Consider the following 18,848-nt stretch of genomic DNA (forward strand, 5'->3'; position numbering starts at 1 on the left):
TATCTATGAAGCCTGATGAATCTAATGACTTAGTTCAACTTCAGGATTGTCTCAAGAACATTAATGTCTGGACGACCCAAAACTTTTTACTTCTAAATTCAGACAAAACTGAGATCATTGCAATTGGCCCTAAACATCTCAGAGAAACAATGTCTGACCAGATAGTCACCTTGGATCATATTATTTTGGCCACTAGCTCCACTGTGAGGAACCTTGGAGTTATGTTTGACCAGGACATGTCATTTGACCCACATATAAAACAAGGACAGCTTTCTTCAACCTGCACAATAGTATGAAAATTAGGAACATCCTGTCTCAGAAGGATGCTGAGAAACTGGTCCATGCATTTGTTACCTCTAGACTGGATTACTGTAATTCTTTATTATCAGGATGTCACAGTAAGTCTGTGAAAAGCCTCCAGCTGGTACAAAATGCTGCAGCACGAGTCCTGACAGGAACTAGAAGGAGTGATCAAATTACTCCTGTCTTAGCTCCTCTGCATTGGCTCCCTATAAAATAATAGAATTCAAGATCCTGCTTCTCACACATAAAGCCCTTAACAATCAAGCCCCTTCATATATCAAAGATCTCATAACACCATATTATCCAAATAGATCACTTCACTTCCAAAACAAAGGCTCTCTTGTGGTTCCAAAAATCTGTAAATGTAGAATGGGAGGTAGAGCCTTCAGCTACCAGGCTCCTCTCCTGTGGAACCATCTCCCACTCTGGGTTCTGGAGGGAGACACCATCTCTACATATAAAGACTTAAAACATTCCTTTTTGATAAAGCCTATAGTTAGGGCTGGCTCAGGTGAGTCTGGAGCCATCCCTTAGTTATGCTGCTATAGGTCTAGACTAAATTCCCATCATCCACTGAGCACTTCTCCCCTTCTCTCTGTCTCTCTGCTCCCACATTCAAATCAAATCAGATCAAATGTACTTTATTGTCCCATAGGGAAATTTATCTTGGGCTATAGTGCTACAGCAGCTGCAGAACAGCACAATTTACAAAAAGCAACAACAAAAAACAGTACACAAGGACATATCACGCAAGACTCAGAATAATAATGCAGAATAAAAGTGAGTTGAATATTGCACCTGCCCTAAAACACTTTTACAATTATTTTACTACATGTCAGTAACTATGTGTTTTTTCCCCTCCCATAGTCTCTCTCTCTCTCTTTATCTCTCTCTCTGCAGGTATCTCTGACTCCAGAGCTGTAGGATAACAACAATTATTATTATTTTTATTAACAATAATACTTATTATTTATTCATTATTATATTAATTGTTCCTGCTATCATTAATAACATTTAAATCAGGAGAGATTTGATTCACAATTTAACAATGTTTATTTGACAAGTGCACAGAAATTAAGTCAGCTTGACAAACAGAAATTAAGGTCTGCACGACCGAAAGTAAAATACTGTGTGCAACACATACGTTGCGAAGCCCATATGAGGTCCGAAGACCATGCAAGGTCACGGAGACCGTTTATGCAATGAGTAAGGGGAGTGACCAGGTGTGAAGTTCTGAAGAAAGTGCATGTTTAAAGATCTAAATGTAGAACTTAATAAATGTCAACAAGGACCAAAATTAAATAAAAGTTAATTTGACTGAACAGAAATTAAGGTCCTTGACCAAATAATATAAAATGCCAACAGAAACTATAAAATTGGTACAGCGACCGCAACAGAAATTCAGTCAGCTTGACAAACAGAAATTAAGGTCTGCAGGACCGAAAGCTGCAGAATTATCAGCTCCTATCCTGAGTACTGCTCGGGCAATTGGTTGCTTTTAGTGAGGACTTGTTTAAGATGGTGATGAACAATGTTTTCTGGCAAGTTTCCGGGAAGGAGGAATAGAGGACAATGGGGGCTAGTAGTAGGTCTAATTTGTAGAAAATGTATTATAGACTTTGATGGGAAAAAGGGGAATCAGTGTGAGCCACTATGATTGAACAAGCACCACTACATTTAGAATGTTTTAGTTGGAGTCTGTAGTGAGCAGGGTGAAAAATTTAGGTCGGAGAAAGAAATGTTGACATCGGGATTAAATGTTTGGGAACATGTTCCCAGATCCTTAAAACTCCATAGAAAGCTAATGGGAATACTGCATCGAGGAGAAAATCTATGTAAGGGCAAAAATGCAGTTTCTGAGCACTGACAGCATCCTGTGCAGAACAGATGGACTGTCTACGATCTTGAAGGGGAGGAGAAACATTTGGGATTCCACTTAGTAGTGATTTAACAGCAGGATTTGAAAATAAACTGGGGAAAGAAGGATGTGACATCTTGTGTTTAACTGTATTCCTGCTACTAGTCCTCGAATGTAAGCTGGCCTCTCAAGTGCCAGACATCCATACGATAACAGATGAATTTACAGACTGTGTTTATGTGAACAGTTTTAGGTACATGAATGGAGGCACAAAACAAAGCAAAAGTGCTCCAGGCAAAATCGTACACTTTTAGGGCAGACGTTGCTAGTCCTTTCTTAATGTAGACCCTGGCTGATTCTAAGTATTTAAACAAGGGTTTAATATTTAATAGAGAGCAAGAACATGGAGGGAAGTAACTTGGATCGGATGGGAGCAGGCTTCTGGACAGATGCTTCGAAATGTGTGGAAATTAAAATGGGAGAGAGAATCAGCTAGAGTTTTGTAATGCCTGGGGACGTGACTTGTGTCATAATGAAGTTGTGAGTGATGCTGACCACGTGATGCTTTTAATGAACGGCAAGATGTCCTCACATGAGGAGCGCTCCTTATTAATGATATTGACTACAGCTTGGATGTTGCAAAGAACAGAGAAAGTTTGCATTTCCGGTGCTGGCCCCAGACATAGCATGACGGGCAATGTGATGATATCGAACAGAGCTAGTTGCAACTTGGGAAGGAGGGGGCCAGCGGCTTGCGGGCCACTGTCCTTGAAAGATCCCCCAAAAACCCACGGATGGAGCAGCATCCGTGAATAGATGCAGAGAATCAGAGGGATGCACCAGCACTTCGTAGAAGAAAGGGACGTCACTCCAGTGATCGCACAGATGGGACCAGAAACGCAGGTCCGATTGACACTTTTCATCGAGCGATAATAGATGTATATATTTGCACAAGATGCCGTGTCCAATAGAGGGGAAATGAAGGAGCGTCATGAGGGATGATGCACATCGCAAAGTTAAGGCACTGAGGAGGAGAGCAGCTGCTGCTTTGTGATGTTTTAGGGAGGATTTTGTGATGTTATTTATTTATTTGTTTATTTTCCATCGGACAGAGGGACACCGAGGGATTGAAAGAGTTTAAATTGAAGAGGGACGCACCTGAGCTGAGGGGAAACTATCAGGAGGAATCATCCAAGAGATGAAACCAGCAGAAACTCTGAGGAACACGCGTCTCTGACAGTTGGTTAAAGTACTTGGGCTGCTCTACACCCGAAAATCAGGCGCATTGCAAAATAAACTTTGATTCCCACCGGATGCTGAATGATTTCACCGAAGGATGTATTATGAAAGCGTCGGTTATGTCTGCTTTAGGAAACCAAGCTCCCTGACCTCTGAGCTTATTCATTTATTTGCATTATCAACCCAGGCGTAATTAGAAAGAGTTTTTAGACGAGTGTCAATGTTCTGCATGGTGAGGACCAGGGACTGCAGAGTGGTCGTCAGAATATTATCTAAAGCTGGAGCAGGAGCTCTGGAGAGGCACGATGTGTTACTTTGGGGGGCTTTGGAAGAAGCCGCTTTGTTGGTCCTTTGCGGCTGCGAACAGACGCAGCAGAGGAGCCGGCTGGTAGAATCGATAGACAGCTTGCTTGAACTGCTGGCTCACGAAGCTGATAAGGAGGCCGGCCTGAAGCTGGCATGATGCCGCGATGTTGAAGCTGAGCGATGAGGAAATCAGCCTGATGATGCTGGGTCCGACCCTCATGGCGATAATCATTGTGAGAGTCTGACATCGAGATGAAAAACGATGTGAAATAGCAAGGTGAGCGAAAGATGCCTTATGCGCCTCACTGAATGACGGCTGACTGCGGAAGGGAAGGGATTTAAAGTTTGACAGCTGCTGAATGATTGGCTGAAAGAGACCATGGCAGATCTGATTGACCACGTAGGAACGCCCAAAAACAGTCGGCGTTCCTAAATGGAAAGTCTTCCTCCTAAATGAAAAGTCTTCCTGACAGAATTTACGCTGAGCTTCATCTTAATACTCTTATGTTTTCATTATAACTATTCAGATCTGAAACCTGATAGTGCACTAGTGTTCCTGGTCCCCCCCCCCCCTTCTCTCTCTCTTCTCTCCCCTCTTTTCCACCCATATCACCTCTCCTACCCATTTTTCCCTGCTCACCAGAAACGGTCAAGGGCAGACTCCTCCTCTTGCTCATATTTGGGTTAGCCAGGAACTAGGAGGAGTCAGGACACCAGCAAGATGGCAACGGGTGAAACGCCCCACTATAGAGCCTTTAAATTCCCTCCGTGTCCGTGACAACGAGTGATGTCACGGACACTACGTCCATCTTTATATACAGTCTATGGGTACAACTTCTGAAGCCTCTGTCCACATGAGTGCAGTCTTAGGAACAGCTAAGATACTGCACAGGACCCTCAAATCCGAGGTGAAGGACCTTAGCTTGCGGGAGGCATACCACATATATCATGTATATAATAACTAACAATTCTTCCTCTGGGTGATATGTCTTCCTGAAGCTAGGGTCTCTACCAGAGGATATATATATATATATATATATATATATATACAGTATATCATTATTATTATTACAGGTTTTAGCAGGTTTTAATGTTTCAGTGCAGGCAGAAGTCCAGGACTTCTTGTCGAAGTCTAATATGTTGTATTTTATAAAGATATTTGAACCCACCACACTCTTCTGTCTTTACTTACCAGATAACAATGGATTTAATGGCAACATTTTGTTCTAAAATAAATAAAGGGATCATTTCACAGCTCTTGCACTGGCCAGCATCAGCTTCCTAAGAAATTCAAATGAATAAGTCACTAATTAAAGTTTGATGCCCCCCCTTCTTTTTCTTACTCTGAGCCACATGTGGTCTTCAAGCTGCAGCTTAGCTCTGCAAACATGTGTTTTAATTTAGTGCCGTGGAAAGATTAAATAGGAAACTTGGAGACCTGAAAAAGAGCTGTGTCCGTTCATATTATGAAATTTAACTGTCTCTCGAAAGCCTTTATCAAAGCTACAGTACACTTTAGGCCTGAATACCTCCGGAGTCCTATCAACCCCCATAATCTGGATCATGACTTTATGTGGTGTTCAGAAGGCCTTGCAAGTATTAGCTGGACAAAGTTTTCCTCTGTTTCAAGCACAATAAGCAATTCACCATAAATGTTATAATAGTTAAGTCAGCAAAAAGTATCAAAGTGCAAAGTAAAGATTCAGCACAGAGGACTATACATGACAGTCTCTATAAATTAGAGTATACATCAGTATATTTGCCTTAGTAGTTAAATGCACTTCAGTTAATATTTCATATTTAAATAGAAAATACATAGTACACCTAATTTTATAAATTAAAGCACTGGTGGCTGTGCCAGCAGTGTGTGAATGGTGTGTGTGAAATAAAAAAGTTCTGCATATGAATGTCTATGTGAATCTGCACTCGAGCGGTCAATAAGACCAGAAAAGCACGATCTAAATTTTGACTGTTTACCATTCACTAATGTGCTGTGATTAGGCAAATGAATTATACAGAATCAAAAGGCTGTTAAAATTGAACTTCTATCTTTAAACTTCAATCAGTATTTTATTGTAAACTAGATCACAGTATAATCTGAAAAGGACCACAAAAATGATGTGTTATAGATATTTTCTTATCTAAGATGTCATAAGATGTCAAAAAGGGTTGTGTCTGTTTTAACTGCAGTGTTAATTCAACCAACAAAACGGATCTGCTGATGACCTTTCCTCTACAATGAAGTTTAGAGCAAAACAAAGAAGTTATCTTTTAAGAGAGCTTAAAATGTTGTTGGATCCTGCTGAATAAAATGTTTTGCTGCTTGTCTCAAGTTAAGCCCTTCAAATGAATAATACTAGAATAATAATAGTACTGTATGCAGAGCAGTAAAGACTGTGAGCAGCTCTATTCAAACAGAGTTAAGAGAGAACAAATGAATTTGTTGCATACATCTCACCATGTATATAAATTATAGAAACATTACCATCTGCTACTAACAGGTCAGCAGTGCCTTCTTTTCGAACTCTAACTCCTGTAACTGTCAATACCGAAACATGGAACATGGAAAAATGATTAAGACAGCCTTAACCTAAATCAAAATTAGGTAAATTAACACTGACTGGAAGTTCACTCAAACCCCAGTGATGATGATGAATGACTTGAAATGAAGCCAAGCAATCAGTAATTAAGAAAGAAAATATTTATTGGTTAAAATTGCTCTTCACAGGTACAAGTAATGGGTTTTAATGGGTTGCTATCATGCACTTACACTGTACAACAGTGGATCCCCATGGATTAGCATTGTCTGAATAACTGCAGCAAATGACTATTGCTCATGTTCTATCAATAGAAGACATCTCTTACAGAACCAGTCAATGAAACCACTGGTGTCAGATGTCTGATATTATGCACTGTAGTGATTTTGTGTTATAAAATAAATTAGTAACATGTGTATCAGAAAACTCTTAACACTTACTGTGTGCATCATATTACATCTCAGTGCAAATGCCATTGTAGCTGAAAATCCATGACATATGTAAGTACCGACAAAGTGATGCACAATTGACAATTTAAAAAATGACACTAAAGAGAAAGGAAGCCCAAATTGAGAATTATCCTACTGTTGTGTAGTTGTGAAGCTACATTGGCATATGTTTTGATATGTGTGACTAAATATTAGTCCAGATCTATCTTCTAAAAACTCACATTTTTATAGTGACACAATTAGCTTGATGTACAGTACTAAATATCTATTTCTCAAGCAGCAAGGGTAACAACAGTCTGAAATCAAAACATTACCTACAGAATGAAGAAATTATTCATTCATAAAATGTAAAGCACAGATAATCATTCTACTGTCTTTCTCCAATACTCATAAATGATGAAAAAAGAGAACACACATGTTGGATTAATGACACTTATAAGGTCTTCTTGATGGAGACCATATACAAGCAGATGAGTTTACTTTCAACAGAAGACTGAACCCTTAGCCCTCCCTCTCTCGCACTCGCAAACGACATATAAAACAAAAAAAATGAAGACATAAGACCACATAAATTCAAAGTTTATCAGGAAACAACAGTCCAAGTTACTAATAAAATAAAAAAAAACATCATTTTGTTTACTGTCAATAAATATACAGTTGTTGGGAAGTTGATGTTGATGTTTTATGTCAGTATGAGAAACTGGATAGTAGTCAATTCTTCCTAGTAGTATGCGTCCTATAGATGGCAAGAAATAAATATTCACTACAACTGATATAAATCATTATCCTCAAAACTCTGACTTACATGCAAAGGTTGAGCCGAATGCTAAACACATTTTTCAACACATGAGTCCTGTCTTTGTTGTGAATTCAGAGACTAACATGTGATTTTAATTGAGAACTGGGTTAAGACAGTTAGGACATACGTTCGAACAAAAATATTAATAATGTTGATTTATATATACACTTCTCTTAATTCCAGAAGCAAACTGTAAGAGCTGGCTGAGACCATCAAACAATATCAGTAGAGGCACTTGATCACACAGGTTTAAACAGTATATAAGCAAGGGACTGTCCTTACCTGACCTATGTTTAAATGTTACCCAGGAGAGACCTGCTGTGATGTACGAGAAACTGTCTGTCATCTCTAAGGTGACATCATTCAGCAGAAATTCTACACTGGACACTTTATATCCTATCTTTTATTTATTGGCAAAACTCATCATTTGTTTTCAACCATAAAAGACATCCTTCTAAAAACTCAACTAGGTAGTTTTAGTTACTTAACCACAGGGTGATAAGACAAAAAAACTTTCATATGGGTTATTTTGGAGAGAACTAAAAACAATTCAGTTATATTGTTAGACCAAACTGGTTGCAGCCTGTGGTCAGAATGGACAAATTACATGGTTTGGGTTATAAAGCTGATTTAGGAGTTTCAGATTTATACTGGGTAAACTGGGTATGGGTTGAAGTGATCAGTGGCTGGTTCTATGGAGTGCCTATGTTGGACTGCACCATTCCTGAAGCGGTTCTGTTCTCTTACAGCTGGGTTAGCTCCACTAAAATGTTGTGGTAAAAGTTACTGAACAAATATTGACTCTTACAGTGGTAAATAATAAATCTTAATGTGTATTTGATTGACTAAGAATCTCTCTATGCTAATGACAGTGGTTAAGGTTAATTCTACCTCTAGTATGAACCTATGTGATTGAGTGTTTCCTGATTATCTGGCTGGAAGTGGGAGGAGGAAGAACAAGGGCTTACACGTCCAGGTCATCTGGCCTGGCTCGGCTGCTCATCCTGCTGCTGGCCCGGCTACAGGGCCTGGCGTCCATCAAAGCTAACGGCTGCAGCTCATGTCCTGCTGATGACGACAGTTTCTTATGCTCGTGGGTATCATCAGGGAAGTCAAAGGCTTGTGCATGGGAATTTGAAATAGTGCTGCCTCCACCATTTTGGCCAAGCCGGTTCTGCTCTGTGGAGTAATTGGCCCAGTTCTGCTCATTGGCCTGCTTATTATAATTACGACATGAGCCGGTTCCCCTCTCCCCTGTGGCCAACTTGTAGCCTGGGGGGGACATGGGGGAGAGTGGGGCAGTTGGGGAAGAACAGCCGTTATAGTAAGCATACTTGGTGGTGGACAGGTCTTTAGGGGTGGGGCTCATGGTGCCTCCACTTGGGTAGAGAATGGGCGGCTGTTTGCCCTTCACACGATCTTTGATCCTCTTATAAAACACATAAAAAAGCTCAATGATGTTGAGCAGCAGGGACACCATGGATACCACCAGCATGAAAATGATGAAGACAGTCTTCTCTGTGGGTCGGGAAAGGAAACACTCCACCTTCTGTGGGCATGGGGACCTCTCACAGGTGTAGACTGCAGAGAGGGTGAAACCATACATGTACCACTGGATAAGCAGGAAACCCACCTCGAATGAGGATTTGAAGAAAATACTGACTATATAGGTTCTGAGCAGAGCCCCCTTCATCTTCACTTTGCCATGCTCCTCAATGCCATACTTAAGCTTTTTTAACTCAATTTTCTTCAGTGGTATGTCAACATCACCTCCATCATTTTGCACTGCTTTAAGCTCATCCTCCTTCCTATTAAGTTTCTGTTCTTTCCTATTCAGATAGAAGACATGAGCCAGGTAGAGGAGTGTGGGCGTTGACACAAAGATGATCTGTAGGACCCAGAGGCGAACGTGAGAGATGGGGAAGGATTTGTCGTAGCAGACATTGTCACAACCAGGCTGCAGAGTGTTACATCTGAAGGCAGACTGCTCATCTCCCCAGGCTGATTCCACTGCAGTACCAAGGACCAGGATCCTGAAGATAAAGAGGACCGACAACCACACCTTTCCCCCAGCAGTAGAGTAGGCCTGGACCTTGTCCAGCAGACGACCCAGAGCACTCCAGTCACCCATTCTCAATGGTTGTTTGCTGGTGAGAAAAAGAGGACACTATTATACTGTTGAGCAATAATATACACATACTATCAACTATGCTCCTAACATTACTTTGGGCCTTCAGGGAAGATTGACATCTTCAGCAGTCTTAACATTTCATTGTTTTGGTTGCATTATGTGATTAAACAGCATTGTTATTGCAGTAGACAAAAGTAGAAATTTCAAGCTAATCAAATTACTGAGTGCAGGAACAGAGAGGATATTTTTTGCAGTTTATGCAACACTGCCTGTTAGATCAATGTAATGATGTGAAAATATGAACTGAAACTTTGAAACATTGAGGTGATAGAGCAAATACAAACAACCTTTATTCCCATCAAAATCCTCACATCAGCAAAATGATTTATGCAAGGCAGTTTTCCAGTGAAAACTGATGGTAAAAAGTTACATGGAGGAAAAATGTACGATCAAATGATGTTCATTTCTAAATTCAAATCCCTGCAAAATGTAACATCTTAAAATAACCTATAATACCTATAGGCTTCTCAATCTTGAGCAGTCGTCAGTCTGGTCAGTGTTCCTCATAGCAACCCATATCTCTGTCACATGAGATGTTTACAGTCCTTTTCTTCTGCACTGCTAAACCTTTTTCTCAACCATTCAAACTATTTCAAATGAGAATACCTGCAAACCGTTGTCTTGCATAACTTTTAGGCCAATCTTTTTAATATGTGCATCAGTTTGTACATGTTAACAACTTCTATCAGTCTTCAACCCTCTGCTGTTATTCTTACTTTGCAGAGACTTAAGTATCTGCTTCAAATACCAAAGTTTTAAGCTCCTAGCAGACGCAGAGATCATCATCAGACCGACCTGCTGGGCAGGTCTCAGAGAACACCAGAAAATCTAATGAATGCTAATGTCTTAGCCAAGCTTCCCAGAAGAAGTGTTTGTGGCTGAACAGACACTCCGGCTAAATCTATTCAGTAAGGCCAGTGTTGAGCTTCTTTCCTCAGTCCCTACAGAGACATCCTGCAGATACACAGTACATTTCCTGTGGGAAAATCTGCCTATTGACTTAAGTATGGAATCAGCTGAGTTCCCGTTGACCAGTGTGACGCAGTTAAGTCCAAAGCTTCGACAGACTGGCCTGTCAAAGAAACAGTGTCAACACAAGTTTTTAAGCCGCAGATCAAAAAATAATACTGTTCACTTATTAATATGAACTAACAAAACACAATGTACAAAAACCTGTAAAATAAATGGATCAGTTATAATCTGTATCAAAGGAGAGGTCCTTAAAGGTGGAGTCTTTGGGGGCTTTCTGGGTCATCTCTAAGCAGTTACCAGTGGGTCCAGCAGAGCGCAGTTTGAACTGAATGACAAACCACAGATTGGAAAAAAAATTATAACAAAAGATTGAATCTATGTTTCACTCTAACATCACAGCTCAACAGTTCAATTTGAAATCAAGGATCTGATAAGGGTTAGAGATGAAAAAAGCTTTGAAGAGCTCTTACAAAGTTTGAGCAGAACATATGAGGAAAAGAACAAAAGGCTGCAATAGACACACATGAAGACAGTTAGATCAGAGAGCAGGGACATTAATGTGGATAAGTAGGAACCTCCAGTCCGACCCACACGGTGCCAAACTAACTGCATGTGCTCCCACTTATCTTGTGATAAACTATGTACACTGAATCCCGTGACCTGGAAAATATACAGATTATTTGTTTGCCTGCGGTTTATGGATCTGAAGGGTGAAATATGATGAGTAAAAGTTGAAAAATGATTATTAGACTGAGAACATCCCGCCATTTTCTACTTGAGTGTGTCTGTTTGGTGGAACTGAACAAGACAAAGCAGAACAATAGAGCCCAGCACAATGAGCCACTTGAGGGTCACAATATTTCCACATTACTGAACACGGCAGTTTAAACTCTCCCTGGTGTCATGGGGCTGATCAGCAGGTATTTTAAGAGAAACGTGTATTTGAATGTAAACCAGAACCTTTATTAAAAGTCCAGTTACAGCACAAATGCAGCACAACAGCAACCAGCTTTGGATAGAAAAAATACTAAACGTAACATGTTTCAGGATTTCATCCAAAAAAAGAATAAAACCTTATTAAATAAGATCAAATATTTTCTCTATCATTCAGCACACTTTGCTTCTTCTGGATGAGAGCCCCTGTCTCTGAACAATGAGAAGCTGCACTGCATGTATTGTGAAGCGCACCGGAACTTTTCTGACTCTTTTCTCTGGGACACAGGGAGAAGCGTCTTTTCTCACTGTCCAACACAAATACTTAGTAACCTACCCGCAGAGTTGAAGAGAGACAGCAGAGGGCCCACCAGGACTTTTTCCGCCAGTTGTAGGAACCGAAACAGCCTGACGATGTTCAGATCTAGGTATGGGACCAGCAGCTGAGAGACTGAGTCCAACTTGTCAAACTTCCCTTATAAGAGTCAGAGAAGTTCCAGTCACCTGATCTCTACGTCAAGACCCTGTTTGTGTGTGCGTGCGTGCGTGTGTGTGTGTGTGTGCGCCCGCGCGCGTGCGTGCGTGTGTGTGTGTGTGTGTGTGTGCGCCCGCGCGCGTGCGTGCGTGTGTGTGTGTGTGTGTGAGAGAGAGAGAGAGAGAGAGAGACGAAAGTATATCTGTTATGAGAAATATATGAACTTCATATGTCTGATCAGTAAAGGAACGAAATTCACTTATGTGGACTTTTCCGGTACCTTACTTTACATAAGTAGGGCTATTTCCATTTTCTGTCATTATACTTGTGAACCATGCACTCCGCGTGTCTTACAGCTAAAGTGCAGGTTTCATTTCAAATATGATGTGTCAGTGGTTCACATCAGCTCCTCCTCCACAGATCATCTTACACTTGAAGCCATCACAGATATCAGCCTATTTCTTCTCTTATACCATGTTTAGTTGATCAATGTGCATTTGCTTCAGTAAAATGTAAAAATTCAGGATTCAATTGATATATATCTTGAATGACATGGAGTTTTGATTAACCAGTAAATGAGTCTGAGAATCGAGTCAAACAAACTTTTGCCTCAGTGGATGTCAGACTTTCATCATGAAGTCTTATTGTTTCTGTTACTGCTGTTGTTCTTTCTTCATCCATTCATTCACCTGAAACGAGCAAAACTGCAACAAACAGTTTGAAGAAGAACAAGTCACATCTCCTCTCGTGGAAGAGAAAATGACTTTGATACATGGCTGAAGCGTTATTGTTATATGTATAACAATACACAGTTTATTTTGAAAGTTTAATTTGAATGTGCTTTTTAATGCTTCGTACTTTCATATATTGCATGTGATATTGTGTAGCTCTTATAATGTAATCCTGTAGTGTTGTTATTTTTGTATCATTTTTCTTTAATATATTAGACTGCTCCTAAGATTGTTTTTCAAAGCCCTGTGAGAGTAGTTTCTTCTGATACTATCTATTTTAATATGAATCAATATGATGTCCTTGAAGGCTTATCATCACATCACATTCACAATGCACCACTGCTGAAGTTTTGAATATTCTGCTTGTCTTACTGCAATTGACAAGTACACAGCACCACCTAGAGATGGCATTTATGCAAGGTCGGTTTATGCATGGGAGCTTGCTACATGTATTACCCAGTATAACATGGTACAACATGAGTTAACAGGGGGACCAAGATCTCTCTCTCTCTCTCACACACACACACACACACACACACATTCACACACTGTTAGCTCTCTAGTTGAAGCAGGTTGGACTGCACAAAACTCTAGCAATAACAGACAGAGACAGACACAATCCACTGTCTGACTGATTAACAAGTGCTGTTTTGTCTCTGTTCTTTGTGTATTTAACCAATCTTTTAGTTCATATTTATCAAATTAATGACATTTGAATGTGCAAATGTGTGACAGTAGCATGTAGCTTGGGGGCAGGGGCTCGCTTCACAGCCAGTGTTGACTGGGGAAATGAACAAAATTGCTTTTTGTTTTTCTTGCACACTACACAGATGTGCAGATGCCACCCATGAACTAATTTATTAGATTTATATATTACCAAAAACCTATTTCTGTTCATATTTTGTAACTGTTAAAATATCTTTTGGGGAGCTTAATTTTTAGACTTAATTGTCTGGGGGGGAAATTTGTTCACACAGCCATTCCAGCCATTTATTTTTCAATTGTGGACAGGAGGTCTGTGTAACTATTCCACTAATATTCAGCAAGGCTAAATGAAGTGCGAGGATGGTTTCTCACACATCCATTGTTTGTTTTCTCTTTTGAAGATATACATGTAGAAGCTAGAACTTGTTAAGTTGCTGTATTGATGTTATGGTCACCGACTTATGTGAGCTACCCATGTGTTATTTTTCTCTGTAAATTTATTTTTTATTTTCATATTCATGAAGTATATTTTCTATACTGTAGTCATGTCCATATTTAAAATGTCATAATAATACATAAAATACGATTTAGGATTATTTATTGTACAGGAAACCATATGCAGTTGTTGTGGAGGTAGACATGCACAGACGACAGTAGGAAATGCTAAGGAGAGGGGTTCGTGTAGGAGGCGGAGCTTGTGAACTTGCTGTAGTCCCTACTGATATTATTGTATTTCACACAAAATAAATCCTAACTAGTTGGCAAAACATTGGTGGCCTTCATTTCATCGTCTGTTTAATACGACACTGCCCCCTGGTGTTTTACTGACACACCCGCATGAGTTTGACTGTCGACCATGCACATACATTTTCACCTCATTCACACACACATGAAGAAGTGAACCTTCTCTAATGAAGACTTAGCTTCTTCAAATCAGTATGATAATAAAAAATCTCTATGACAGTTACTAATAATTAACACTACATGCTCTCTGTGTGGTAACTAAGAAGTCTATGACTTCTAGGCTAGTTCTGTTCAAGTACTTGAACACTGCCCAACAGGATCAGTAACAACCACCAAAGTTGTAGTATGTTCCATTTGCCGGTATACTTATATACTATCCATTATTTGTAAGAAAATTCCAGTAATCTGGGAAAATTTTAGCAATTTTGACTTTTACAGTTTGTTCCGATATCTGCTTTACACATTAGATCAACATATTATATAACTTTCTATAATCCTGAATATGTTTTCTAATTAGGATACCGTACCCAGAGGAGACATGGCACAGCTGTTTGTGTTCTTTATGCCAAAAAAGACAATTCTGCCTGAATTTAATAGTCTTGGACAGGTCACTTGGTAATCTGGGACACTTGTATTAGGCTTTAAAAAAAACAACTAAATCACCTTCTTTCACTTTTTGTATGCCAAGCTCAATATTGCCAATTTTTTTTAAATTTTATGTAAAAAAGCCTAACAAAATGTATATTGTTATTATTATTATTGTCATTAATTCATATTAACATGTAAAAGTCATCCTAAAGAAAATATTCATTTATAAATCATTAAAATTCAGCAAGCAACAATAACAGATTATTAATTCAGTGTCTATTTGGGCTACTCAGGAAACAAACAGTCCTTGCAGTTGAGAGACCCATCATCATCGATCACCTAATTGTCTTCTTCACATGTTACGTGAAACCAATGGTTGCAGACCGCAGAGGACAGCCACTCTTCTGTGTTTCAGATCATCTCTATCCTAGAGAGCTAACTTATTATGTGGTAGTTATCAGTTTAAACAGACGGGGACTGCATTTACCCTTAACTCCTGTCTGACAGATGCAACTCATATGATCCATCTCTTTATTTTATCTTTTTTTACTTCAGGTAGTCCCTAAATGCATATTTCCCCAATTACAGAACTTCAATAATTGTAACCAATGTATCCCACCCATATACCTACAATCATATCATATTTAAATGAATTATAATAGATATCCTTCTGTTTTAATGTCACAATGCCTGAAGAGATGCAAAAAGATGCTTAAATCACGAATTATTCAATTAGAAAATCTTAACTGATGTCAATTTTATAATTTGTTGAGAACAAAAGGACGTCACAATGGTCATGGGAAACCAAAATCATCAACCCCTTAAGGGCTGGATTCAAAACCACACCGAAAATCAAAGTAAAAAATTTCAATCACAGGCTGCGTGATTTCATGACGGCAACACATAAACTAACGCGTGCAGAGGTGTGCCTGTATGCAGCTGTATGCACTCTCAACAACATCTGGGCATGCTCCTGATGAGTTGGTGGATGGTGTCCCAGACCATCACTGAAGCCCCACCAAAATGGTCATGCTAGATGATGTTACACGCACGATAACTTTCACCACGGTGTCTCCAGACGACTGTCACATGTGCTCAGTGTGAACCTGCTCTCATCTGTGAAGAGAACAGTGCGCCAGTGGCGGACTTGCCAATTCTGGTGTTCTCTGGTGAGCTGCACGGTGCTGGTCATGCCATCCTCATGGAGTCTGTTTCTGGACAGTTTGGTCAGAAACATGCACACCAGTAGCCTGCTGGAGGTTATTTTGTCGGGCTCTGGCAGTGCTCCTCCTGTTCCTCCTCGCACAGAGGAGCAGATGCCGGTCCTGCTGCTGGGTTGATGCCCTTCTACGGCCCCATCTAGCTTTTCTTGTGTAACAGCCGGTCTCCTGGTATCTCCTCTATGCTCTTTAAACTGTGTTGGGAGACACAGCAAACCTTATTGCGACCGCCTGTATGAATCTGCCATCCTGGAGGTGCTGGACTGCCTGTGCAACCTGATTTGGCTGCAGGTTCGACCTCATGCTACCAGTAGTGAGAAGGATACTAGCAGATCACAAAACTAGAGAATAATCAGTCACGAAGGACAAGGAGAGAGCAGCTGTCTGTGGCCACCACATGTAAAACCATTCCCCTTTTGGGGGTTGTCTTGCTTTTGCCTCTCCATTGCACCTGTTGTCACTTTCATTTGCACCAAAGAAGGTGAAATGGATTCACAATCACTTGTGCTTCCTAAATGGACATTTTGATATCCCTGAAGTTTAAATATAAGATTAAATGTTCCCTTAATTTTTTTGAGAAGTGTGTATGTAATGTCCTAATCATATTTCACATTTTTTTGTTCATTTCCTATGCAGCTTTAACATTTTAATAATAATAATATATTTTATTTATAGGCACTCAAGGTCACCTTAAAAGGCAGAGATAAAAACACATCAACAAAAAACAATGTATCAAAAACATAAATAAAATGAACATGTAGTTTTGCAAAATGGAAGACAATCAAATTGAATATGCCTGTTTAAAATGATGAGTTTTTAGATGGGATCTAAAAATGGAGAGAGAGAATCAATGTGACAAACATCTGGTGGGAGGGAGTTCTAGAGGCGAGAAGCAGAGCTGCTGAAGGCTATAGATCCCATGATTGTCAAACGGGCAGGTGTTACAGTGAGGTGGATGTTAAGAAGAAGACCTGAGGGTGCAGGAGGGTGTGTCAATGTGCAGGAGTTCGGAGAGGTATGGAGGAGCGAGATTATGGATGGCCTTAAAGGCGACAGTGGGAAGCCTCTGGACTGGCTGCTTTTGTCCTTTAAACCTGGGTTAAATGGGTACTGCTGTAAACTAAGTGCATGCTCCTGATGTAGAAACTGTTTCCTGGTGTCTCTCCTGTTGTTACAGCGCAGGTAGATGATCTTGATTATGTTTAAAAGATCTGAAATGCCTGAGACTATAAGCATGAAGATGATGAAGACCCTCTTCTCTGTGGGACGAGAAAAATTACACTGGGCACAAGGTGGAGACATAGTACAGTGGAAGTAAGAGACCATAAACATAGGGCCAAGGATGTAGAACTGGCCCACACTGAATCCCACCTCCAGCTGGGTCTTGTAGGTATAGAGAAAGATGCCTTTAATCTTCACCTTCCCTCTGTTATCTGTTTACTTGGGTTTCTTCAGTGCACCTCTATCAGACCTGCCCTAAAGTTATGCCATCATCCTCTTTTTTTACATTACATTACATTTCATTTAGCTGACGCTTTTATCCACAGCGACTTACAATAAGTGCATCAACCATGAGGGTACAAACCCAGAACAACAAGAATCAAGAAAGTACATTTTTCTTCAGGAAATATTTTCTTTGTGGATGATGTGGACAGCATGGCCTAGGTAGGTCAGCGTGGGTGTAGACACAAAGGTGATCCTCAGTACTCAATAATGAATATAGGATATTGGGAACATCCAGTTGGAGCAGGCGTGTGTGCATCTGGCTCCAGGGAGTCACAGTAGAACTCTCACACTTAATCTCCTCCAGACTGTCTGCAGCAGCACCTAAAACAAAGGTCCTGAACAGGAAGAGAATACTCATCCAGATCTTCCCCACTAAAGTGGAGTGAGACTGGACCTTATCTAGCAGTGAGGACAGGTAAGACCAGTCACCCATGGCTGGAGACAAACATCTGAAGTGAGGGAGAAACACACAGAAAACAAACTTACAATTGTGGGTTGTAAAATAAATTTAAGTAGCACAACAATTATTAGGGCCCGAGCACCGACGCCTATTGTATTTCGAAGGATTTGTATTTCCCTTTTGGGGCTTTTTCAGGGCCTAGACATGCTCAAATTGTTACAAAGGTTCCAAAAAAATTCAAAACCCCAAAAAGTAATTGTATTCTGGAGTAATTTGAAATGGGCGTGGAAAAATGGCTCAACAGCGCCATCTAAGGAAAAGCCCCTCAGTTAGCTTTCACCGATCTTCACAAAAATTGTAGCCCATGTGTATCATGACCAGACAAACAAAAAATGTCAGAGGTGCAATTGGAAAAAAGCAACAGGAAGCCCGCCATTTTGACTTTAGTGGCCATATTGCCCATTTTCCACATTTTTATTTTGACGAACTTGTCCCAGGGCTTTCATCAGATCAACTTCATATGGAGATGTGTGTCATCACAACAAGATGGAGATAAAAACTACCTCAAAGATCAATTTTTCGTCACACGGTGTGACCGCGTCATGGCGTCAAAGTTTGATTACACGCCATCAAAACACGAGGTTCTGTATCTCAGACATATTTGGTCCAATCGAGTCCAAACTAGACATGTAAGACAAGAGTCCCGGCCTGATGACATCTACACAGAAATCATGACTTAAAATCACAGTGCCCCCTGGTGGAAACAGGAAATGTCTTGTTTTTGAAACGTCTTACACTTGGAAGTATTCCTCCTCATCTACTTAGCGCAACCATGTCAAACTGTATCAAACGGGTCTCAAGACATTGATAATGTAGGCATAAGATTACTGTG

General features: G+C 40.2%; 1 protein-coding gene and 1 pseudogene across 1 annotated transcript; both read right to left on the minus strand.

Annotated features, from left to right (window-relative positions):
• Positions 1-6,392: 6,392 nt before the first annotated feature.
• cx43 (connexin 43) lies at positions 6,393-12,081 on the minus strand. The gene is made up of 2 exons (XM_034580475.1): positions 11,925-12,081; positions 6,393-9,638 (listed from the first exon to the last, which is right to left on the minus strand). The coding sequence occupies exon 2, from the start codon at positions 9,620-9,622 to the stop codon at positions 8,456-8,458; it is 1,167 nt and encodes a 388-aa protein (XP_034436366.1). The 5' UTR covers positions 9,623-9,638; positions 11,925-12,081; the 3' UTR covers positions 6,393-8,455.
• On the minus strand, positions 10,872-18,056 carry LOC117758836 (annotated as a pseudogene).
• Between the last annotated feature and the right edge of the window lie 792 nt (positions 18,057-18,848).

This window comes from Hippoglossus hippoglossus, chromosome 24 (assembly GCF_009819705.1).
Source record: "Hippoglossus hippoglossus isolate fHipHip1 chromosome 24, fHipHip1.pri, whole genome shotgun sequence".
Lineage (NCBI taxonomy): Eukaryota > Metazoa > Chordata > Actinopteri > Pleuronectiformes > Pleuronectidae > Hippoglossus > Hippoglossus hippoglossus.